Genomic DNA, 26335 nt, shown 5'->3' with positions numbered 1-26335 from the left:
TCATAATAATTATTCAATCGAAAAAAAACATACCTTTCAGCTAGTTATGTGTTTTTTGATTTTTTTCATACCTGGAATCTAAATGTACCTGTCTAAAAGTTTATTTATATTTTTTTTCATTTCCAAAAAAATTACCTTTACATTTTTTTAACACAGTTCAGTGGGCTAGAATAGAAGGATAGAAGCAAAGTATCGACCCAATACCAACACCAGCGTTGGTATTAAACATTTCCACACAGTGGTTAAACTCTGTCAAAGTAATGCATTGTTTGCTAAGTAGCACGTTACCATGCCAACCTATTGTTAGCATGGTGCCTGTGCTAGAGTTAACTTTTTTTTAAACTTTGAAGAAACAGTATGTGCTTCTGTCATGGACAGTATAAAACAGGGACATAGCCACCATGATATCAGTCCCTGGTTTTGGATTTTGTTAGCATTAGCACTGTTTTCCACCACCGGATGAAAGGGTGGATGAGAGGGTAGAGTGGGCAAACTGTTTCTTTGTACATCGCACAACAAGCCTTAATATAAGTTACGTATTCTGTTTGAAAATCCTCCAAGAGGGACCAACAGCCTGCACGCAGTGAAGAACTCCAACCCAGTGCCTTGGAGTGCTGGATGAGGCCAGGCAGGCTCTGGCACACTTGTCAATCAATGTGGCCACGCCCCTAACTCAAATATCCAGATAGATGAGAAAAAAACCCCCAAAAAATGCAGAATTGTCATGAAGGGGGAAACTATCCGTAGAATACTATTATAAATATTTTATCACATGAGTGTACTTGCTTTGGGAGGCAGCCTTGAATGGCCATTAGAGGAACTGCAGCGTTTGGCACTTCCACACTGATGTCATCCTTCAGCCTTAGAAGGTTTGACACAGATGATTCATTGTGTCCTTATCAACTGTCATGTTTCTGGGATTACCTAAATAATGCTAACCTGCTGCTTCTTAGGTTCCCCTTTCCAATACTTCAGCTCAGGCAGTACTGCCTGCCCCCATAGACACACCCACTCTTGAGCTCCAGTGTTCATGCTGCCTCAGAGGAGAGTAAATATAGCAAGGTTATATTTATGCTGTGAGTCCATGCGACAGTCCGTCTCTCTGTTTAGGATTGAAAGGGAGGAATGGACAGAAAGCAGCAGCAGGTCTTGTGATCGGTGGTCAGAAATTGTCGTCACACAGCCTGAATGGATTGTCCGGGTGGGTGGGTGTGGATTTGGCAGCACACCAGAGGCCAATCTAAGTTAAACCCACTGATGCCACCGAGCTGCTACATACCAATGCGCGACTCTGATCTCATTCACTTATTCGTACTTCAGCAGCTTCAGGAAGCAGTTGCAAAAACAGAGCCGATTGTTGCGAGCTAATGACGTAAGTTGCTTTTTAAGAGTTGTCTCTGGGACGGATGCTCCCACCTGCTATCGACCCGTGACCGTACTCATAAACATTGGTGCCAGTGGCGGGTTGATATATTACTGTGCACCTGGTCGCAAACTCAGCTGGGTTTCTTCTTACACAGCACAGGGGGTCAGTTCTGACAAAGGCCCCTCTGCAGTGTTACCTTAGATCATGCAAATGCATGAAGGCGAGGTGGATGAGAAGTGAAAAAACTCAGAAAGTCATCAATCGCCAGCGCGAAAACTTGGACATGTGCAAGGCTGTGCTCGCTCAACGAACATATAGAGCCGAGCTGAGAGTTATATTTTTCACAGCTAGTATTTAATGCAATAAAATGTGCCGTTCCGTCGCTGTGTTCCACTCTGGTTTTGGTTTCATGTTCTGCGGCCTTTATTACGAGTTAACTCCCTTAACAGCTTTTTAATGCAGAAAGCAGAGGCACCCTGCAAATGCTTCTCACCCCTTCACAGACCACTGTGTGCACTTGTGTTCAAACCCCTGCCCCATAAACTGGCTTTATTTTACAGGCTCAAAGTGTTGTTCTTTCTTGTTTTATTTTTTTAAAGGGGGTGTGAATCATGGATATACATAGTAAAGGGACGCTAGACAAAGGAAGCCCAATGGGTCATCCCTGTGTGCAGAGTGACATGTTTGTTGTATTTCCTTTATTACTTTAACTTTGTATATTTTGTTTCTGCCATCCCGTAGCTTGATGACTGTGCACTTCAGCTGTCCCACAATGGAACCTATCTGGATCTGGAGTCCTCGCTGGCTGAGCAAAGGGACGAGCTGGAGGGCTTTCAGCAGGACGACACAGGGTGAGAGTGACTCATGTACCCTTTATACCAAACAGTCTCTCTCTCTTCACCACTCGAAAATATCTAAAGCAGCGAGACCCCCGCGCCCTCTCCCCCCTCATACACGTACACATATTTTCTGAGTTTCTTCATTCTTATAAAATGGGGAGAATCACAAGCTGTTGGATATGGATTTCTTGGAAGCGCAAGTTCATGGAAAGTATGAAGCACTCTGGAAAGCAGGACACGTGTGCCCTCCCTTCCACAGCAACAGCTATTCTCCCATTGTATGATTAATATTCTCGTCTTCTTTGTGACAGTATTTCACAGTTTACAGCTTGAATGTAGAGACGACGGTGTGATGACTTTGTAAAAGGGCTTTGAAACCTCTATCAAACCTCCTGGCTGTATTGACATCTCAGTAAATCAGGATTAGGATTACACCCAGAAAATTGAATATTTAATATGTTAATCACCTTAGATTATGTGCTTTGGCTATTGTTCAAAACTCATAAACTCGTATGTGGCTCATCAGTGTTGACAAGCATATGATTTCCATTATAGTGAATGTTACTTCAGTCCCTGGTGAACCTGATTTTCTTTTTATTCCTTAAACTGTGTTAGCGTGTCACTTAGGCTACAGCAACCCTACCCTGGATCTGTTGTAAATCCCATAACATGTAATTTTCCTGGCACTCTAGCATCTCTCCGCCTATTCCTCTGAATGGTATTGTTTTAGGTCATGTAAGTGTGCTAATTTTTATATTGCAAATGGAAACAGTTTTCTTCTCTGATAGGTGGCCAGTGTCTGCAATTAAAAACTGTGAGAAAACCTCAGGGCCTGAGGCTAGCATATTAGCACCAGCAACTAAGGTTCAACGTCGGATACATTTGTATAGGATTCAAGTTACAACCAAAACCTGAATTTGAGTCCAACATTATTATGCAATCCTGTCTTTGTGGCTTCCAGCTACACACGCTGTTCAACTTCTCATTAGTCAGCCCATTTAGACAAGTAGAGATGGTCAACGTGACCTGCTGAAATGAAAACTGAGCTTTAGAATGGGGATGAAGAAGATTTAAGTGACTTTGAGTAGAACGGCCAAACTGCTTTGAGTTGATATGAAGGCAAAAGTAACTCAAAAAAATGTAAACGGTGACTATATTTTGTTAATATCAATTAATAGAGCTAGTTAAATTGGAAAATCCTGAAATTAGGTAATAGAACAAATTAAAGTTAGGAATGCTGTCAATGCTATACCATTATTGTAGCATGATTACTCCACGTTCGCTGGCTCACTGGTAACCGTTGGGGGCTTTCAAGTGTCTGTTGTGGTCAGATTTCCCTACTCTCTCACTAACAGAAGTGATTATGTGGGAGTTATTACGTCAATCTGTTGCCAGATAAGCTCTAAATTGGTTTAAGAAAGGGCTAGCAAAGAAAACAAAGTATTTCAAGAACTGATACGTTTGTCCTAGCTCTTCCTCCTGGTTATTTTGTTAGGACAAAGTCATTTGTGGCACCCAAGAAGGTGCAGAACCAGACCAAACAGGACCACCACGAATAAATTTCCCGTTATGCCAGAGTTGGGGATTGATCAGGACACTTTAGCACACAGGATATGTGGTCAAAAGCTCCCCAGACCACCTCGGGAAGTGGTTTGAACAATTGCAATGTGTCTTGGTGGTCTCGTCTTTATACTTGCCTTTAGCGCTGTTCATTTGTGATCTGATTGCCCAAGACTCATCTAAAAAAACGAGTATAAACAGTTGCTTAGCTGATCAGTCCTTGTAACTTTAGCTAATTAGCTGTAACACAAACGGGCAAACATTGGCTCAAAGCTGTTTATACACAAAGAGCTCTGACCGCCACACGGAGAAGGCAGCTGTTAAGCAGCAGCACATGTGTGTGACAATGTACGTTTGTGTAGGTATGTCAGTCTGTTTAGGACTGGGGGCGGCTGCCTGATAAGTGATGGCAGACCCCAGAGCCTTGTTAGTCTCTGTGTTTATTATAAGTGGTTGTTTCCATGTGCATATCTATCTATTTGTTTTCAAATGTGTGTATCTTTCTTGTGCGCTCGGTAAGCCATATGACAGATGACAGATAGGCGAAGAAAGGCTCGTTTGTGTTGAGGAACTGGTTGGATTGGACAGTTCTGTCAGTCATTCTATCAAACTGTGGCTTTAACCGAGGTCATAATGAGCTGACAGTAAGAAATGAATCATGCGTTTTTGGTTTGGGTTTGACCTCGTCTTGGCAAAATGTCACAAAGGGTGAGGATGAATTCTTTCTAAATTCATTCTGCACAATGAAAGCTGTCTATATAGTGTTATAAAAGACTAAATTAATCCCAACCAATGTCAGAACGTACCTTTAACATGTGCTTTAATAGGCTCGGTGATGCGTTAACGTATTTTTCTGTCATACTAAGTATATACTGTTACATTGCTGAATGAGTTTCAAATAATGAGGTCAGTACATGCAAATGATATCTGTGAGCAAAAAGGTCAATCTTCAGACAGCTGTATGATGTCAATGAGGGTTGATACCCCTAATATGGTCATCTTAGGCAAGAAGCCCTGCCCACTTCTTGTTCAAACCTTCTGTTTGTGAGGGGCAGCCAATCAGAATAAACTTGGTTAAGTTGCATTTGATCCGACGTTGAACATTACTTGCATTAAGGCCCAGCATGGGATAAAAAAGTGCAATTATGAATCACAGAAAACTCCTGCAGTAGAATTCAAGAGCTGTAAGCATAATGATAACACAATGGTTCCCTTTAACAGCATCTGGGAAATAAAAACTTTAAGCAGTGGATATCAGGATTGACTAGATGGATCCATTTAAAATAGTTATCAGCCACAACCTCTATAATCCCACAATAACAGTTTTAATTTATAAATAACCATAAAGTCTGCTGGTCACACACATACAATATCTTTTATAGAATAATGAGAAAAGGGTTTTTTTCCCTGTAGTTTTTACTAAATAACTGATCCAGAAAGCGGAAACTTCTCTATCACTAAAAATATCTGCAGGTTTCTAAAGAGCACATTGGTGTTAGCTGAATTTATGCTTCCACACATCAAACACAGTGTTGTGATTGCAGCTATGGCAGGACAGTGCTCTCCACAGCTTACAGTAAACAAAGCCCTCGGGTGACAATAATTGCTCTGCTTCCACTGGAAGTCACTGTAGATGGCTGTAGCTTGTGATGCAAAGGAATCTCCCTTTGAACCCTTTACGCCTGACTTCAACATATCATACTTATGTCAATCACAGGCATCCACTGTGTATAAAAGAAGGATGTACAGTTAGGCCCATAACTTTTGCTTCTGTTCTAACTGTAGCTTCCATGAGTCTGAAAAGGCAATATAGAAGTGCCTTAAATCTACATTCTTCTAACATCCAACAGGGGGCGAGTTCCCTGGTTGCAAAGATAGGCGGTATAAAAAGTGGACATGGTTGCCATGACATCAAATGTTGGTCTGTGAAGTCGCAAGATGAATGTTTTAGATGTTGTCATCTTGCTGTTTTGAAACATTAGCTCATTGGCTAACGTCTCATTAATCACAAATCATTAGCCAATGACTGCACCCTGGATGATATTTCTGAAACGTATTATGGCCGAGATTTACATAAAAGACATAAATGAGTGACTGAGCCCATGAACTCATTGGGAAATAAGAAAGTCCCACCATGAGTATTGCCCACTGGTGGCCATGAAGAAGAAGGCAGGTTCAACACACTTTGCGTTGCTTTGCGTTTTCCAGATCCTGAAGCTGTTTATGTCCAATTTGTGTATTGTGTGTGGTTGCAAAAAGACCTCAGACGTTACAAGTGTAGCTTATTCACTTATTTACCTGTGCGTACAAGACGCAGCTGGTTGTGGTGTCTGAAGGTGACTGTGGTCAAGAATCTTGAAGTTTCTGCTTTTGCTGCCTGTGTGTAGCAGCAGCCCCAAAGTGGCCCACGGTACTGTGATGTCCCTAATACTTATCCAAAGGTGTTTTATTTCAATCGAAATCTGTAAAAAACAAAAAAAAAGTAAAAAACAAAAATTGGAACTGTATCTATTGTTTCAACTGCATAAAATGAAAATAATATGCTAACTAGGTATAAAGCTAACTAGGTATAAAATTAAGGACCGATTGTTTATGAAGCATTAGTTTCTCTTTGGTGATTTGGTCTTTGTTTGGTCAAATCTAGTTATAAAAGTGTTGCCAGTTAGATTTTTCAATGTAAAAAGGGTGGATGTAATAAGCTAAAGCTACAGGCTACACCTTTTCAGTCAATATTTTGCAGTCACTCCATTTCTTTCAACTCCATGATGATTTTTTATTGCCACATTTTTTCCCCAGAAGACCATTAATGACCCAAAAAAGGAGCCTCATTTATTCTGGACTATCTCAATGCCCCAATGAAACTGGAAGTCCAGAAAGTGGAAGCTTCTGACAGAGAACCTCTGGAAACTGCCTTCACCATCTCGACCGTCTTGTTTATGGCAACTTGATGTTAAAGCTCAATCAACAAAATTAATGATGGGAATACTTTAGAGTGGGCCTACTTTGTGACTGACAAGTCAGTATATAGTTAAACTGTGTGCCCACACCACTATGTGTTTCATGCTAGCCTAACTTTCCTCCCACAGTTCAGTTGCTTTGACTGCCATTCTTACACAACAGACTACCAGAAAAGAAAGAAAAATGAATTTGTGTTTGTTCGCATCTCAAAGATTGTGTTAACATTTTGCTCTATTTCCTAGCAAATCTGATAACATTGTAATAGAAGGATTAGAGGCCAGGTGCTCTCTTGTTTGACTGTTTTTTCCTAAGAGCATGTTATGCATAATTCCAGCGGTAAATGCTATCAGAGTCATGCTTTCCCTGCGTGGGCTGGATGGTATCAGTTTGTTAGTGATTGAAGTCGCTGATTAGTTCCTAGCGATTAGGACGTAAGGGTATAACAGATAGCGTAACATAATATTGTACTTTATCTTGACATTTGTGTGCCTTCCCACTGAAAATAGGGTTTCCATGAGTGTTTGCTCATGGGAACGATGCCACGCGGAGGTGCGCACTTGTGAAAATGCCTGTTATGTCTGCTGCCGTTCTGCTGTCTGAAAAGAATCAGATGTGTATCAATATGGGGGTATAAATGTAATGCACGCCCACGTTTGTGTGCATCAGTCTCATCATGTCAGCTGTTTTTGGCTATGATAGAAGAGACAAAACTTAGACAATTTAGTTTTGACTCAAATTTAATTCTCTTGTTTCCTCCCTCCAATGTCTCTCAGGTCCAGAGGGAAGAAGCACAGCGTTATTTTACGGACCCAGCTGACAGTCCGCGTCCACGCCTGCATTGGTGAGTACTGTGCCACATGTTTGTAACACATTTCTCCCTGGAAACACAGATGCACCAGCGAGCCTAAGAGCACATTGTAACCCCCCTTTAAATGGCCGTCCCAGGGTTTTCCAAGTGGTACACTTCAAACCCGAAACCGCCCACTTGGAAGCTGGATTGACTGGTGTGTGTGAAACTTCTCTAAATTTAACGTGGCAATTTCATGTTTTTGCCACATCTTTTGACACACTGAGAAAAAAACCATTGCCGTGTGTGAGCCTTTTTGCAGAGAAGCTTCTGGTTTCTGGTGAAGCCGTCACAGTGTGATGCTCCTGACTCATCTTTGCTATACGGGGAGAAAAACAACAGGGAGAGAGGTGTGACTTTCACTTTATGTGAGAGGGTGGAAAAAAGATAACAGCAGTAAAGTTCAAGTATTTAGTGATAAGTCTGAAGAGAAAGTTCTAATATTAATAATAATGGATTGGATTTATATAGCGCTTTTCAAGGCACCCAAAGCGCTTTACAATTCCACTATTCATTTACTCTCGCATTCACACACTGGTGGAGGCAGCTACAGTTGTAGCCACAGCCGTTTATGAGATTAAACGCAAAGGAGGGGCATGAGAGGAGAGTAAGCACAGGGACAACTCTGTGGCAGAGGCAGCTAAGATGAGCCTACAAACCTGGATCTTCTGTGTTGCTGACAAGGACCGTGCACATAATTTATGTTAGATCTTGAGAGCTAACTTGTTTAATGCTACCAGGTCATTATTTGAATCTCTTGAGAACTATTGAATGGATTTCAGCTTAATTTTTTATGAACATGAATTCCGCTGACGATCACTTGTGATTAGGGTCTCAAACAGAAGAAAACAGCTTTTTTGACAGTGTTAAATTTCTGCTTAGTCATCCATCTGTAGACATTGATAGATCTGGGTGTAGCTACACACCTGCTAACTGAGGTATTGTGGAGTTACACCTAACAGGCTGTTTCTGGCCTATTTTTCAGTTTTCCTGCTCATCAGATCAACACTTCTTGAGTTCAGGCTTTTAAACAATCACCTTATAAATGTTACAAATCTTGGTACTGTAGCTCAAGTACCAAACAACTCACGGACCGGTACCCGCCTGTGGCCCGGGGGTTGAGGACCGCTGTTATAAGAAACTTATAAGGCAGCAAGAGAGTATAGAGATGAATAATGTGCAATTTCCTAGTCAGTAGTTTGTACCCTATCAGTGTCTTTTCTGTCCACAGCAGTGGAGAACTCTTGGGATTGTGTTTTTTCCTTTCACTTGGCTGAGGCACTGCACTGAAACACTTTAGCGCTGTGGTTACATTTTGTTAGGGAAAACCCTCCATTAAAATTATCCCACTCTATCATGCTTTCTCTCCCCGGGGTGTGTCCTTCTTCACCCATTTCCTCCATGACTTTTTCCTACTTGGTCAACACTCTTCATGCCAGTGATAGCAGAGCTAATTCTGGATCCTAGAATCAAGACCGGCCGAGATGTTAATGAGGTGAAAGGTCAGTCTAAGCAGTGCTTAGGAAGGGTACAAAAAATATAGTTCTTGTATATATGGGGCATTTTTTTTGCTGTCTTAAAAATAGTTTAAAAAAAGTATTCTGAAATGGACCTGTTAGAGATTTGGCTGCATTTGATCACCTTTTATAGTGATTAGATTGTAATTAGATGAAGTTTTCTTTTTGCAAACGGCAGTTTTCATCCTCCCACTTTCCCTTAAACCACTTCCTTTCAGTAGATTATGATGGATGTATAGTTGCTGTCCTCTAAAGAAAGTTTTAGGCTCGAGGGCTGTTGGAAACAGACGGGCTCATTCTGAAAGGGATGAGGACTGACCCGGATCTGCAGCCATCTGCTGCAAACATATAAACTGCTGTTTGCTTACAGATGTAAAACTGCTACAGTGTTTTTCTTCATCCTCTGATGGGCCTGAGTGAATGCACTGAGGATTGATGTAAGCTAAATCTTTCTCTCACACCCATGACCATGTAATACACACACCCACACATCCAGCCGTTATGAGGGATCTTCCCATGGTTTGGAGAAAAAACAGCGCCGGGCTATATTTATTTGTCCCTTTACGCATAAAATGAAAAACAGCTTCTTATTAGAAAAAGTTGCATCGCCATCATCAACGCAGAGACATTTTCTTTTGAAGGGCATCGCTTATTTTTATCCAGTGCCAACGTGCGATGATAGAGTTTGTTTACTATGCTGACCGCAATCCAGATTTCAGTTAGCACGGCACAGATGCAGGGCAACGACTAAATCTGCACGGGACTTGATATTTGGAAGTGGCAGTGTGTAATTCTGCCGCATTAAACAGACATGCAAGCAGATAGCTTAAGCGTGTCACAGCAGTCTATTCACTTTAAAGATCTGCTGTCCACCCCCCATCACTCAGTGTCGCTTCAGCTGTCCACTCATCCACCCGTTTAACGTTCTCTAATCTTTCTAGGCCTTAACCTTCAAATCCTCCGAGTGGTGGACAGCAAACTGTCCGCTAAATGAAAAATCACGTTGCATTCAAGGATGCACATTAATGAAATGTTTGTGACTGAAAAGCTGTGCGTTTATTATGATTAAAATGCATGAAATGCTCCATTTCTTACAGATTTTCCTAATCTTACTGGTCTCGTGACCTTCTAGGTTCAATTAGCAAAGATCTAAACATCATTGTATTGAGGCTAAATGTTGGATACATCTCCTTCAGTCATCCAGTGATCTTCTTTCAAGATTGCAGGGATTAGAAAAGTTTGAATGACTAAGAGAAACGCAGCATTCTTGGGCATTTCTTGGCTTTTCTGCAGATAGATTGAATTACATGCAGGCGTTCCGGTTGGGATTAAAGCAGCTCTACGGTGGGAGTTTGTGTGAGTCAGAGTGTGATTATGTTTGTGAGTTAATGAATTTTTCCCTGGTACATGAACAGAAACACACACTGACATGGTCAGCAAGGCCATGACTTTGACTGCTGGTGAAGGCACTCTGTCTGCGCTCGAGAGGCCCTTGTGGCATTTTAATGATCCAGGTCTTCTGAACGTCTCCAGCCTGAACCCCGCTGGGAAATCAGGCTGTTTTGTTCATTTTTTATGCATTGTGGGTGTCCTCACTGTCCTCAGCTTCAGGTTAAGAAGTTGTGGCCCGAACCTCATTATTTATACTTTCAACTGCTGCACTGTCTCTTTCAGTTGTTCTTTTAACTTTTAATATCTGCTTGTGCAGACTTCCACCTACACTCACATCCCTTCTATCGGTCCATCACGCGGCCTGCCCAGAACCCTTTGTTTAAGGGTTAATTTTAGCTGCCTCTGTCACAGTCGAAGAGTTGCTGTGGATCGTGGCTGATGAGTACAGAGCGGCGGTTCTGGGGTGGGGGTGAAGTTGAGGTGTTATCTTTAGAAAGTGTTGACAGCACAGAAACACGTGAGGGAGGCAGCACAGTGGAGCCTCTTTGCACTAAATGTGAGAGTTAAAGGAAGCAAAGGGGTTGATTGATGGAGATCAGGGAGAACTGGGGGTATTAAAAGTTTAGAGGTAGGAAGGGAAAGGATGATGTGAAGTTTACCTCTTGTTGTACTTCTGATGGATTTTTCTGACTGCAGGAATTTTACATATGGACTAAAGCCAGTCAATCTGTAAATCCACTCTTTGTAAAAAATCGTACCAGGCTGCAAACCTGTTTATTTCTCCTGTTAAAGTTGGAAATTTTAATATTAGAATTATTGGTGATTGACTCGCTTTTTGAACTAGCCCCTAGTGGCAATTCAAGGAACTGCAGTTTTTGGCGGTTTCCCGTTTCCCGTGCAGAAACATAGACAGTAAGATGGACGTAGTTGCTGTCATGTAACTCATCAGTTTCTAGGGATGACTGTTTTCACCGTGGTCATCTTGATGTTTTTAAACCAGATGTTACTAATAAAGGATGGATATGATTGTGAAATCAATATTCCGAGTGGCTAAGAACTGGTCAGTCACAAGCCAGTGAGCATACCGTAGATAATACTCCTTTCAGACGCTTAGAATGATCAAAATTCACAATATGGATTTAATGTTGTTCTCTGAATAACATGAATCAAGCGATGAGTCCATGAAGCCATCAGGAAAGTGTCCACTAAGTGCAGACTCAAGGCAGTTTTGCATTGGTGGCTTCACCAAACCTGGAAGCTACTAGAGGCGGGAATCACCCCACGATACGATATTATCACAATACTTGTACAATACAGTATACTTCCGTTTTTAACATTTTGTGATATGCTAAGTATTGCAAATAACATATATTGCATTTTGTCGTCTTTCTTTCACTATGTTCTCAAACTCTGATTTATCCAGTAAGATAACATTCTCGCACCTTAGTTTTGTTTTTTGGGGTTTTTTTTGCTGAATGAGATGGTCAAACCTGCCAACACTGTCACTGAACTCCTGCCATAAGACAGTCTACTATTAAATACACTCACAATGCAATCGGCTTGCAGCCAGTTGAGTCGAGTTCCCTCATGTTGTGCTCATTGACAAAGAGTAATCAAGACCGATGGCAACATGTTGCCGATCTGTCTAATTTAAAAATTAGCAATTATTTGCAGACTTTTCTGATCATCTCTCTGAGAGTGATTGCAGTCAGTCCAAGTCAGACTGCAACTGTTTGCAGAAAGGTTGCCTCCTTTTAGATGCCCTGTGTAATCGCCTTACAGTCAAAAGTGATTGTGCATGTGCAATAATAAGCTAAGTGCGACGTTGGTTTTTCAGCTGAGCTGATTTAATGTAAGTTTGCTCGGCTAATGTTATCTTAGGATGTTGGTGCAGAAGATTAGCCATTTTGTAGTATTCCCAGAATATATTTGCAGCTGATCAAACACACAAACCCACACATGTGCAATGAGACTAAGTGCAATTGTCTTTTTCTGACAAAGTTGTATTTTTACTCAGTCGTATATAGCATTTGAATTCTATTTTATCCTATTGTATATATTATTGTATTGTATATAGTATTTTATTTTATTCTATTCTGTACAGTTGTGTACAGTATCTTATTCTTATTCTATTCCAGTGTTCTCTAATTTTTGCTAAATAGCTTTGCACTGTCCACTTTCTGCTGTAACAAAACAAATTTCCCACGTGTGGGACTAATAAAGGTTATCTTATCTTATTTGATGTATTTAATTTTTTTTAAAAATTGATGTTTAGTGCCCCAGTATCGATACAATATTGCCAAGAAAAATATTACAATACTATCCTTTATCGATGCCCCACCTCTGAAAGCTACATCCTTCTTTTTACGCTGTCTATGAGCAGAACCTTCCAACTCCCAGGGCTCTGGACCTGAGCTTGAGGAAGTAAATGGTTTTAGATTCCCAAAGCTTTTGTTTCCCATGCGGCCTCATTTCCCAGCCTCTCCTCAAGTCAAAGGATATGCAGTAATTCAAGTGATCAAAAACAGCGAGGGTATGTTCTCTGACAGGTAAAGCTCCCTGTAATGAGTGGTACAGCAGGTGAAACAAAAGAGTCGGAGTGCAGAACAAAAGGCCTTGCATGTGTTTTGGACCCTTTTCAATCCCTTAGCACTGAGCTCTGGAATTTAGCCCTTTAAAAAAATTGGCTTGGATTTCTGCGCGCCAATTATCTGTCTCTAATCACCCCCCATCGTATTGTCAAGAAGAGGTGGAGGCCAGAGGTTAGGGTGGAGGGAAGTTTAACTCGCTTTGATTTTCGCGGGTTCTACTGTTACATAACAAACTAGCAACTCGTTGAAAACTTGAAGATTGTGTCTGTATCTGTCTTATCTTCGGCTCACTGCAGGATTCACACATCAGAATCTTCATTTCAGTTTCAGTTTTATAATTTGATCCTGCCTTTACTGAATAAAACAGGGCCCTATGCAAAAAACAACAAGAAAAAAACAAACAAACGAGGGTTTACTACAGATATTTTAAGGATTTCATGGCATCAGTGAGAGTTAGAGAAATTACAATCTTTTTAAGCTTGCCAACAGGGTGGTCTTGAGTGATAAATGAGTAGTCGCTACTTAGGCTAGATTTCCTGACAGGACCTCTGTTCACTCTGGCTATAAGATGCTATATAAAAAGAAATGACTACAGCTGGTTCTGACAACGATTTACTTCATTGGTGTCCCCCTGCTGTGGGAGATAAGGCCGGGTAATGGCATGGTGTGGCATGGAGATAATGCTTGCTAATGGGTAAGCTGGGAGGGGGTATTGCTGCAGGACATCTGTGACTGAGCAGTCAAGTTGTTGGCATGGTGCCCTCTAATAACTGTGCTACCCTACTTTTTAATCCACCGTCCATTTGTCCCCTGTTGATGTTTCCCACCATATCTTGAATTATATTATTCAAAAAGACTCAGCTGCAGTTGTTTAACCTCAACATTTCTTACTTTTCCTGGGTTGCATTGTTTTTCCTCTGAATCTATATTTACTCAGCTCAGCTCCATATAATCTTCATGCTTCATTGTTCTGATAGACACCTGTGGCTTTGGCTCAAGAAGTTGTGCACTATCCTCCTGCTAACTTCTGAGTCAACAAAGATATTTCGCTATGCTTATGAACTGTGTGCAAAGGGTTAGACAAGTTTAGTCCTGCCGCTCAGTCTGCTTCATCTATGCACAACCAGAGCACCTTCTGTGAAAATGTATGTTTATGTGTCCATTTTTTTTTCTGCACCACCACCACCTAAAATCAGCACTTCTGCATTCCAAATACAGAACACTGTGCTCTTATTTTAATGTGTGTTTCACAGAGAGAAGGAAGGAATGAAATTTGAAAAAAATCAAAAAAAAAAAAAAATCACTCAAATAGTTTCCCCTCTACCCTCACCAGCAGCTGAGACCCTGAGGAGAGCCCACATGAGTCATGCTTTAGTTACTGCTGTTAGAGATGGAGAGATGTGCAGATGAGGCATTAGCGATGGAGGTGTAGTGGTGAAAAACTTTCCAGCAGTGGCTGCTGTAGAAAAGCCACCAGCATTTATCTTTTCTGTAGTCGTTCTCTTCTCCTGCTGCACTAATGCTGTTTGACTTTATTTACACTTCAGTAGTAGATTATGTTGCATCTATTGCTAAAATTGGAACCTCTGGAAAAAGCACATGTGCAGGCAATGAAGGAGAATCCAGTTTGAAGGGATTAAATGTTTATAGTTGCATTGGCGCCAGATTTTCCAGCTTGTGGTGCACTTATGGAAATGTTCAAATTGATGATAATGAAAAAGAGCTTGCTAGCTAGCCTTTTAGAGAGAGGGAAGGTGCGAGTTTAATGACAAAGAGATTCGCATTTATGATTTTTGGTGGTTAATGTTGGTTTCTGGAAAGAATTGCAAGGCTTTATCTTGTCGATGTTTCCAACTTGTGGCTTAGGCAACCCTAAAGCAACCCTTTGGCAACTACTGTACAGGTCACTTGGGGAAACTGCGCATTTGCCAACCAGTTGGTAAGTGGTTAGGGACAAGTGGTTGAGGACGGGTCTCCAGTCCAGTCTCACTGGCAACTACAGGCCTACAGGGAAAATGTACATTCCCCAAACAGCTGGCGAATGATTACTGAAGGTTGCTGGCTGTAAAATGTATTGCTAAAGCCTAGTCCCAGTCATGCATCCCAAGAGAGCGGTCAGTGACCTCCTGACAACCACAGGTTGCTAGGGAAAAATGTGTGTTCTCTCACTGGTTGGTGGGTTGTTGCAGGAGGGTGCTGGCAGTCGCTGGGTGAAACCGAATCTGAAGAGCTGCAATAGCAGGTCGCTGCTCTGCAACAGCACTGTTTTTATGACTGCTCGGACCAGGTGACAGCCATCAACCTCCAGTCCGCCAACTAGTCAGGGAATTACTAATTTCCCTAGCAACCAGAGGTTGCCAGAGGGGTTAACAATAGGTCTCTTGGCCTGTTTGACAACAGCTACAGTGTATTGTTGTCTCTTTATTAGAATACAGCTGTGTCTCATGTGGTAGAGCACGCTGTCTACCAGTCAGGTCAGTCTAAAGGTTTATCCTCTAATTCGTGTGTCGAAGTGCCCTTGGGCAATATCACATCCATCATAAACGCGCTGTATCTGTTTGTGTGTGTTTTGGGTGAACATGACTTGCAATAGAAAGCGCTGTTGGTGCTCAACTGAACAGAAATGGGCCATATTAGTACCAGACCATTTACAGTTTATAATTTAACATTTGGATGCAGTTTCATTTGACCTCACTGTTAAGTTTGAACTTACATCAGAGTATATTTTCATTTTTAAAGTGCGTTTCCCTCACAGTAAGGTCTTAAATGTATTTTGCAGAGGCAATGAAAAGTCCTTAAACTCTTAGGTTTTACTTGCTTATTCCTTCTCTCTAGCTTTAAGCCATCCGCTGAACATACAGGGAAGCTAGGTATTCATAGCTTTTATGGTTTTTCTGTGTAATCTGGTCTTGCTTTCCAGCTGTGTGTCTCCTTATTGATCCGCTGATGTGGTGTGGTGTGTGTTATAACGCTGTGTTTTCTGTGGATGTGGCAGGGTTTTCCCTACGCTCCAGTCATGCTGACAAACATTAGAAGGCCAACTGTTGCGCTGTGGCACAACATACTGCTTTTTGGGGTTAGCTCTCCAAAACCTCTGTGGGCTTAATGGAAGAAAGTAAGAAATATATATTGACATAGAGTATGTGTGTGTGGCTGTACGCTCTTGTGAGTGTTATGTCTGGACTTGTTCGTATATGCACCCAAGTGTGCCGGCAAAAAGCTCTGGCTGGTCTGTTTTAATCATTTTGAAGGTATTACATAATGCAATAAAACATTACAATTACCCCGAGCTAAACATCCAGAATCAGGAGAATCTGCGGGCTTGGGATCTTATCCAGCCGTAGGGTTTCAGAGATGATGGGTTTAGGGGATGTGTGGAAAGAGACGGGGCGAGGGATGATTTCCAGGGAAATGGTAAAGCACTTAGGGAAAGAAACACAAGGGAAAAACAAAGCAAGGAGGAAATGCACCTGCCAGACAGAGCTGAAGCAGCGAGCCAGGATCTCTGAACGTCACAGCTCAACGGTTTGCTGACTTACAGGTGAAGAAGAGTAAAGCCAATATGGCACTGTTTTCTAGATTTAGTATATATTGTGGCTTTCTTGTTCAATAATGTGAACCTGCGTTGGAGTTAACAAAGGCTGAGAATTTCTGGCTGCTGTGCAACTTTTTTATGTTTTAAAACTTTATAATTGCCAATGACAATTTCTAAGTGTCTAAGATTAAGTAAAATCCAAATTCCCCTGCCTTTGCAAGCAACAACCCTGATCAGTGGTTGCAAATAGGTGCTATAGTGATTGCTTTGATTGATAGCAGGTTCCCGCAAGCTAAGCTTAGCCAGTTAGCTGCTACCTTGGGTATTAAGCAATTTATTTATTTTAGCAGATGACCTAAGGTTAGCTAACATTAGCTAGAAGAATGACAGCTGAAAAAGTCCTTTGACCATTGTTGGTGAAAATAGCCAACATCAGCAGGTCACCTGATTCATGGAGGTTTCAGCGCACTCACTTCTGAGTATTAGCTAGCACTAGCTGCCTGTTAACATTTATGAACTACAATATTATGTACCAAATACTGTATTGTGTAGAGAAGCTCAGCTATTCACGCAAACTTAGTTACTAGTTAGTAACTAGTTAGTAAGTAACTAACCATATTGAGGTTATCTGTTGGTTATACTGGGCTTCTTTAATAGAGTGACTGGATTTGGCTGGACTGCTTCTAATATGATTTGAGTTCATGTTAGTTACTTCTATAAAGCCAACACAGAGAAATTCTGTAACACTGCTTCAGGTACACAAACTCTTTCCTTCTCAGAATTACACACAGGCACACACCATTAGCAGCCACTAGTACTCATACAGTGGGTCATGAGAACAAGAGGGGAAATAGTTTCAGGAAGATGTGATTGTGCTTATACACCACATTGGCATCTCTATTAGGGACACACAAAGGGAAACACAATATGCACATACACATAAGGGAGGCGTAATAACAAGCAATAGCGTGATGAGTCAGAGCAAGATTTCAACCAGCTAATCCACTCAGCGAGCAGGACGCTTCCTCCAATATCCTCTCTGTTTACTCATCCTCACTGCTGTTAGACTTTTGCTGGATTCACCCTCTGTGTTTAACGTGCTCACACTCTCTGCATCTGTTTTCCCTTTTCCTTTGATGTCTGCTGTCCATGCTCTTTTTGTCTACTGTTCATATATATATATATAAAAAAAAAAAAAAAACACCCAGCACGCCCCTGCGGGCGGTTTATCCTTCAAGCTCGGGTCCTCTACCAGAGGCCTGGGAGCTTGAGGGTCCTGCGCAGTATCTTAGCTGTTCCCAGGACTGCGCTCTTCTGGACAGAGATCTCCGATGTTGTTCCCGGGATCTGCTGGAGCCACTCGCCTAGCTTGGGAGTCACCGCACCTAGTGCTCCGATTACCACGGGGACCACCGTTACCTTCACCCTCCACATCCTCTCGAGCTCTTCTCTGAGCCCTTGGTATTTCTCCAGCTTCTCGTGTTCCTTCTTCCTGATATTGCTGTCATTCGGAACCGCTACATCGATCACTACGGCCGTCTTCTTCTGTTTGTCTACCACCACTATGTCCGGTTGGTTAGCCACCACCATTTTGTCCGTCTGTATCTGGAAGTCCCACAGGATCTTAGCTCGGTCATTCTCCACCACCCTTGGGGGCATCTCCCATTTTGACCTCGGGACTTCCAGGTTATACTCCGCACAGATGTTCCTGTACACTATGCCGGCCACTTGGTTATGGCGTTCCATGTATGCCTTGCCTGCTAGCATCTTGCACCCTGCTGTTATGTGCTGGATTGTCTCTGGGGCATCTTTACACAGCCTGCACCTGGGGTCTTGCCTGGTGTGATAGACCCCAGCCTCTATGGATCTTGTGCTCAGAGCTTGTTCTTGTGCTGCCATGATTAGTGCCTCTGTGCTGTCTTTCAGTCCAGCTTTGTCCAGCCACTGGTAGGATTTCTGGATATCAGCCACCTCCTCTATCTGCCGGTGGTACATACCGTGCAGGGGCCTGTCCTTCCATGATGGTTCCTCGTCTCCTCGTCTCCCTCCTCTTTCTTGGAGGAAGCTAGGTATTCATAGCTTTATATATATATATATATATATATATATATATATATATATATATATATATATATATATATACGTCTGTTTCCAAGAACATTTGTTGAGAAGTAATTTTTCAAAGCCAGCAAAAGAGTTTTGCAGCCATTTGAACCTCCTTTAAAGAATCATGTGTTGGCTTTTTTGGAACAGTGTCACTTGGCACTATATGACCATCAGCACTCACTGTGAACTAACAACAAAACTGAATACGCAGCTCTGCAAAACCTAGTTTCTTTGCTCTTTGCCTTAATTATGACACGCATTGTCACTGCACATGCCCAGTGAATCCAGTCACTTGCAGCGATGTCGTCATGGAGCGTGAGAATGCGTAAGTCACAATGACAAAGGGTGGGGGAAGTGCAAGGGAAAACACTGGGCACTTGTTTCACGTGTGCACATTTGCATGTGGGCCCGGACACCAGAGTATTTCCCACAACCAGCTGTTGTGTCTGACTGCACACCAGAGAAAAAGACATATTACACTTCATATGAAAGCATTATTACAGACCAACTCATCAGCAGTTAAACAGCAATGCTTTGTAAAAGAAAAAATGTAAAGAAGTTGATGAAACCGGATTGTTTGGTGTAGCAGAAGTGTATTTATGAAAAATATGTGGTTAATTAGGAGAAAACATCACACTTACAAAGCACTATGACAAGGATGCTCACAAACTGTATATTAAAGATGGGCCTAGCTTATGAACCAGTGTGGAAGACCCTTAAACCTGTTTTTTTTCTGTTACGGTCAGAAATCAGCAAAATCTTATTGGAAAATTAGCCCACGTATGACTTTATCAGCTCCTTCGCTATTTCTAGACCTCGCTGGATACAATGTAACATTCATTTTGTAAATTATTGTCCCATTAGAGACAAAAAGGATAATCAGACAGGGTAATGCACCCTTTATTTGTCTCATCCAGTTTCAAAACATTACAATAAATTGCTCAGCTCAAGGTTTCAGGGCTTCACTCACCAACAAACATCACTGTGACTGCATCCATCTTTTATATACAGTCTGTTAGCTACTGCTCTGGTAACACAGGGCGCCTGTAGGAGACGCTGGCTATATTTCTGTTTGTGTTGTGAGGGACTATTTATGTGTGAGTGTTTGGACTAATTCAGAGGTGCCAGGGGCATGTGAAGGGCACAGGGCACAGTGTGGTCTTGCAGTGCAGTGTGTGGGGACTGAATGCCTTTGTGAGCATGCATATTTTTAGTTGTTCGAATGTGTTTATGTGGTCATGAGTTCCTTCACTGAAGACATCTGCTTTTGAGCTTCTTTCACAGCTGATAGCCTTCATCACGGTTCAAGGTTGTAGTATGTAGCTCTTTTACGGCACAGATATTTAAGCACGTCGTTTACTACAAAGTTCTGTGTTTGCTGTTGTATGATCACGAATGGTTTCTCTGGGGACGAATTTATGGGAATTGTATTAAACTGCACATGCTGTTTATATGTGTTTTCCTTTCATTCCCTCTCAAACACAAACCCATAGCCAGGGCCTATGAGTTCTCTATCTGTACCATCAGCAGCCTCCAGTGCTTGTACTGCAGGCCAAGACCAACAGACAAAAAATAGACAGTCGCAAAATAACCGAGTTGTCCTCAGCAGTCTGACCTTTTCTGTCTGCCAACTTTTCCTTTTCACTTCACTTGACATGTGACTGAAAGCACGCATTATTGTCCAAACATGAGGTTACAGCAGATGGAGTATTTAATCTTTTATGCCACTCTGCAGATGCATACATTCACGTAAATGGTGAGAAATGTGCGGTAAACAAAAGCAGGGTTACAGTTATGTAATTGCTAATCTTTCACTGGCTTTTACCTTAGATTGAGAGTTCAGTTACCTGAAATATCAATAACTGAATTAAATGAATTAAACAAATCTTCAATTTGTGTATAAACTTTTTTATTGTTATTATTATTATTGTTATTCTGGACTTCAGCTCAGCATTCAATCATATCATCCCGGAGATCCTGGTCCAGAAACTGTCTCACCTGGGACTCTCCACCCCATCTGCCTCTGGATCAAGGACTTCCTGACAAATAGACCACAATCTGTCAGACTCCTGTCAGTCCCCTCCTGTTTACGCTCTACACATCCGACTGCTCCCCTACCCATCTCTCAAACACCATCATAAAGTTCGCGGATGACACCACAGTGGTTGGACTCATCTCAAGGGGGGATGAGTCGGACTACAGAGATGAGGTCAACAGACTGACTGAGTGGTGTTCAGTTAACAACCTCCAACTGAACACCACGAAAACTAAAGAACTTATCTTGGACTTCAGGAAGGGCAGAGCAGACCCGGCCCCACTTTACATTCATGGGAACTGTGTGGAGAGGGTACACTCCATGAGGTTTCTGGGCGTGCAGATATCTGATGACCTCTCCTGGACTGCAAATACTACGGCGGTGGTTAAAAAGGCCCAGCAGCGTCTCCACTTTCTGAGAGTGCTCAGGAGGAACAACCTGGAGGAGAGGCTGCTGGTGACATTTTACAAAGCCACCATAGAGAGCATCCTAACGTACGGCATAACAACATGGTATGCAGGGTGCTCAGCTGCAGACAGGAAAGTACTGCAGAGGGTCATCAACACAGCCCAGAAGATCACTGGCTGCTCTCTGCCCAGCCTGGAGGTCACTGCAAACTCTCGGTACCTCAGCAGAGCTGGCAATATCATCAAGGACCACTCTCACCCCAGCAACCAACTGTTTGAACTATTACCGTCAGGCCGACGGTACAGGTCACATAAAACCAGGACAAACAGATTCAGGGATAGCTTCTTTCCCAGAGCTATCACCGTAGTAAATAAGCACAAAAACAACTGAACCTATTCCATACCGTCACTGTCATTATATTATGCTGCTATTCATACTGTCATTATATTAATGCTGCTATCCTGTATATATTGTACATTAGGGCTGCCACGATTTGTCGACTAGTCGCGATTACGTCGACTATCAAAATCGTCGACGACTGATTTAATAGTCGACGCGTCGTTTGAAGCTTTGTAAGATCACAAAAGACGCAGGAATAAGTGGCAGGATTTAAGAGTGTAATAACGGACTGAAACAGAAGATGGCAGCATTGCATGTACAAGGATGCCAGCTACCGTTAAACCCCGAAGAAGAAGAAGAAGCAGCTGTGTCCCAGAATTCATAGCGCGGCCCAGCGCAGTTTCCAACAATGGCGGCAGCTAGTTAGTTTTAATGTTACTCTTATTATTCTTTCTGGGTCACAAAATAAACGTTTAACATATTTTCAGGCGAGAATGTAGCTGTGTAAACCTCAAATATCTGCTCAGTTTATCAGGACACCACATATTTTCAAAAGCGCTCCGACGTTTTCGGAGACATCTGTTACCCACTAGCTCGTTAGCGAGCCGGGGGCTAGGCTCACTAGCACCGTGAGAACACCGGACTCCCCGCAAATCGTTTTCAAACCAACCGCCGTCTTTCGCTACTCAGGTTAAATATATATGAGTCACTTAGATAACTTAAAATGTTATTGTTTGGCTTTTTTTTTTAGTATTTTATTTGTTCCTGAGTAAATCAGTTTGTCTGAGATTAAAGTTATAGTTTTTACACAGCTGAATAAATGTCAAGCAGACAACTGATTATCAGAAGTGTGAGATGCTCCAGAATATACTCCAGTGTCCTGTTATATTTTAGATAGCAAGGAGTTTATTAAACTTCACCGAAACAATCTGCAAATTTCATTAAAATTTAATAAACTATCATCTTGTCTTTATTTTTAGTTAGCACAGACCTTAAACACTTAAAGCTGTAAGCTAATGATAGTTATATAAGAGCAGATGCTGCTGGTGCAATAAGCTGTAGTTTTACGTCCAGTGGATGATGATCTGATTAGTCGACTAATCGTAAAAATAATCGGTGACTAGTCAACTATCAAAATAATCGTTTGTGGCAGCCCTATTGTACATACTATTGTTTGAGTACTTACGATTGTTTTTTTGTACTTTTTATATTTTACATTTATATTTATTATTGAAACTTGCACCAAGGGAGTGGCACTCCAATTTCGTTTGTCTCTGTACAATGACAATAAAGGCTATTCTATTCTATTAATATTATAGAATTTTACTCGATTTAAAGTGAAGTGAAAACAAAAACAACATCTCATCTAGTTGATTGTTGTTTAATTTGACTGAATGTAAAGTGTTACAGGGCAGCACGCACACAGAGTGCACCTCCTGACCTGAACAAAGCTTGAACCTAGTGTCCGGGGCTGTTACAGTATGCTTGATACCCTGCTCTCCTATATTTAGCGTGACACCGGCACAGAGAGGGAAAGACTTCCTGGGATTAAATCAAGCTCTCCAGCGTGCCATTACACTTCATCCTCCTCGCACTTCTTTATTTTAGATCACACTGATCAGACCTAGTTTAAAGCCAGCTGACTGATCGGCCCAGACAGCCGCATGGGGGCTTTTTTTTTTTTTTTAAGGGGTGCAATGAAATCCACCAGAAACACGAGTCAGCGGTTATAACTGAGATTAAATGTAGGGCTACCAGCTGTGACCCTTCTCTTGGCTGGCCAGTAGACAGTTATACCCTGCAGAAAAATATTACCCTTGGTTGACCTCAGTGCATAGTTATCTGTAAATATCCCATGCCTAATAATGACGTGTCACACTGACCCCCCCGCTCAAAGCACATACAGTAGAAGAAATGGTTTATGTGTACTCTTTGTTGGTAGAGAGGTTACATTTGTTTATTTGGTGTATCGGGGATTGTAATGGGGTTTCCCCTTAGCCTGCATGTATTTCCTTTGTAGACACTCTTCCTCTTTTTTTTTTCCTTTTCCAATGAATGGCTATAGCTGAGCTTAATTATGTTCAGTATTTAAGCTACAGAGTGACTTGAAAAGGATCAGAAAAGGGAAGCAGAAGGATCGCAGAGGTAGCATATGTATCATAGGGGTTTACCGTCAGCACTATGTCAATCTGTGGTGCCAACGGGATTTATGGTGGGCGGAGCTAGGGTTGGTACAGTAAGATCCCCCCCCGAGTGAGGGCTAAATATTTAGTTACTGGAAATTTCAAGTTTGACAAGTTTGACGCTGAGCTTAGAGCCAGCACCTTATGGCTGTAAAAGGAGCAGCAGGTTTTTAGTCTACTCATCAATTTGCAGAATTGTTTAATGGTCATATATTTTTAGCCTCGGGAGCTACTGGGAGCTTTTCAATATTTACAGTTTGGAAAAATTATTGATCTCACATAAACCATATGGAATGACCATATAAGGAATATACAGGTTCTATGGCATCAGAAAGATACAAAAGTAGAAAAAAACCTGTCTGACACTAAGTGTTCAGAGCAGTCTGAAGCCTGAGCTTTTGGCTTGTAGGGATTATTTCCACATGTGCTGACCTCAAGATATCTCTAGTTGGCACTTGATTTTTTCATATAAGAAATATTGCCAAGATGATCTCTGTTGTATCACACTCTGAATTAAAAATTATTGTTCATGCCTTTTTTTTTTTAAATATTCATCTAAATTGTTGTAATTCCTCCATCATTTGTCTCAACAAAGCATCATTGGAAAATCTGCAAGTTGTTGCAGAAAGCTACTAACAAAGTCTTCTGCCTCCCCATCAACTTCAGAGTCCTTTTTAGGATTCTGCTTTTTGACTTTTAGGGCTCTGCATGGGCAAGCACTGCCATACATCAGTGAACTTTTACATCCATACATCCTCAGCAGGTCCCTGAGGTCTTGTGATCATGGCCTGCTGGCTATGAATCATACAAGGCTAAGAACTACAGGAGACAGAGGTTTTACCACACTGGGCCCCAGACTGTGGTCTAAGCCTGAGATGGGTGGTTTCTTTTAAAAGTAGCTAAAAGCTTATCTTTTTAAACTTGCTTTTAGTTAAGTTCTTTTTCTTTTTTAACATTTTTTGTTGTGAACCACTTTGTGATATTTAATGATATTTAAATAAACTCTTACATACTTACTATTTAAAACTTTGGCCATGTTCATGTGCATTTACTGCTCTATAACAGGATATATAACACACATATAACACTGAATAAATATAATAGATCCACCTGGGGACAGGATGATCTAAGCCACTGCTGACATATTGCCACTTTAGTCGTTGAGCAAACTAGCTAGCATAAAATTGTTAGCATGTCTAATCTGGGTTCTGTCTAGCAACCCATAAGAGCATCAGTTAGCTCCCACATGCTCTACTATGCTAACTAGTCAATGACTTTGCCTGTTTCCTGTTTATGTTAGGAGGAAGCTCATTTTAGAGCACTTTTTCTACAATGAAGTATCTGCTGTGGCTAAAAAAAGAAGTGCACAGAGTAAATCCAGTATCTTATTTGATTCTTGTGATTGTCTTTCTGTCTTATGATAGTAGCAGATTGTTGTTTTCCCTTGCTAATGCCAATTAAGCGCAAGTAGAACACAGACCTTGTGTAACAAGTGCCACAAAAACCATGCAGTTTGAGTGTAACTGCAGAGGATTAGGTCTAGCGTAGCCTGAGCTGGCCTGTGTGTTTTTCTGTTTGGAGATGTGTAGATGGCGCAGGAAATGTTGAGGGATTAGTCAAAGCTAAAGGGTCACAGCGCTAATCTTATTATGGCCGGAATAGAAGGAGCGATCTGACCACTCCTGAACAACTTAACAGGCAGCCTGGGCACCAGGGGAATCCCTGCTTCCCCGCTGACAACACGGACGCGTGCGACAGTCAAGGCTCTTCCATTACATTATCTGCTATTATATACTCACTTCAAAATACAATGTGTTGTGTTACTGGATGGGAAAAACAAGGACTGACTTTAACACACAGCAGATATCTTATCTTAAGATCTTCTTCTGTTTGCTCTCATTTGTGGTATTTAAGAAATTTTAAAATGTAAACTGAGCTCCAACAGTAGCAGTAACAGTTAGTTCTTATTAAGTTATAGACTCTGCACATGGTGGAGGATTTTTATACGTTGTGCACCATAATTAACGGGGATGAATGTTCATTTTCAGTTCAATATTTTACATTGGTGTCTTCCTTTAAGGCCACCCTCCGTGTTTGGATTAGCTAACCCTTAGCAAACAGGTTTCAAAGCTGGTAGACCTTCGGTACGCCTGTTGTGTGGTGTTAGTTCAGCAAGCATTACACACACACGCAGGTAGGAACAGAGGATTACCGGAGTTGACTCCTTTCTTTATTTTTCTTTTTTCTTCTTTAAAACCACAACCAGAACAACATACTCACTAGCGCCCTCTAGCGCTTCTGGTAAATGCATCTACAGAACAAATGCAATAGTATGTGTGGACACAACATCTCCCCCTTTGAACAAGGATTTCTTATGTGAACCTGACTTCATCATTCTGATGTATGTCACCTAATACACGTTTAACATATTTCACATTACTCAGTAACATTCACTTTCCCATGACAAAGTCTTGGGTCCAGCAAGGTGGGTTCCTCATCCTGGTGGGCCTAAGCCTACTATCAGACTCAGAGTTAGATGCTAGATCAGTTCCTGGTTTATGACAGTCCATTGTTGTGTCAGAATCAGTACCTGCGTTCAGCTCTGACAGAGCCGATAAGTGTGAGGCGTTCCAGGTCCGTCCATCATCCAGCAAATAAG

The 26335-nt window shown here is 41.7% G+C and overlaps 1 protein-coding gene across 4 annotated transcripts in view; it reads left to right on the top strand.

Moving 5' to 3' along the window:
* The window catches only part of fhod3a (formin homology 2 domain containing 3a), a 69981-nt gene that overhangs the window by 4847 nt on the left and 38799 nt on the right, over positions 1-26335 (top strand). For all 4 annotated transcript variants that reach the window (XM_085445402.1, XM_085445401.1, XM_085445400.1 and 1 more), the window contains exons 2-3: positions 2108-2217; positions 7497-7564. In XM_085445402.1, the coding sequence (XP_085301528.1) occupies positions 2108-2217; positions 7497-7564 (178 nt within the window). The remainder of the gene's footprint in view (positions 1-2107; positions 2218-7496; positions 7565-26335) is intronic.

This window comes from Copadichromis virginalis, linkage group LG22 (assembly GCF_057382275.1).
Source record: "Copadichromis virginalis isolate Kocher_CV1m ecotype Utaka linkage group LG22, C_Virginalis_male_GT1.1, whole genome shotgun sequence".
Taxonomy (NCBI): Eukaryota; Metazoa; Chordata; class Actinopteri; order Cichliformes; family Cichlidae; genus Copadichromis; species Copadichromis virginalis.
The sequence above is the reverse complement of the archived record's forward strand: the minus strand, read 5'-3'. Positions and strand labels throughout refer to the sequence as shown.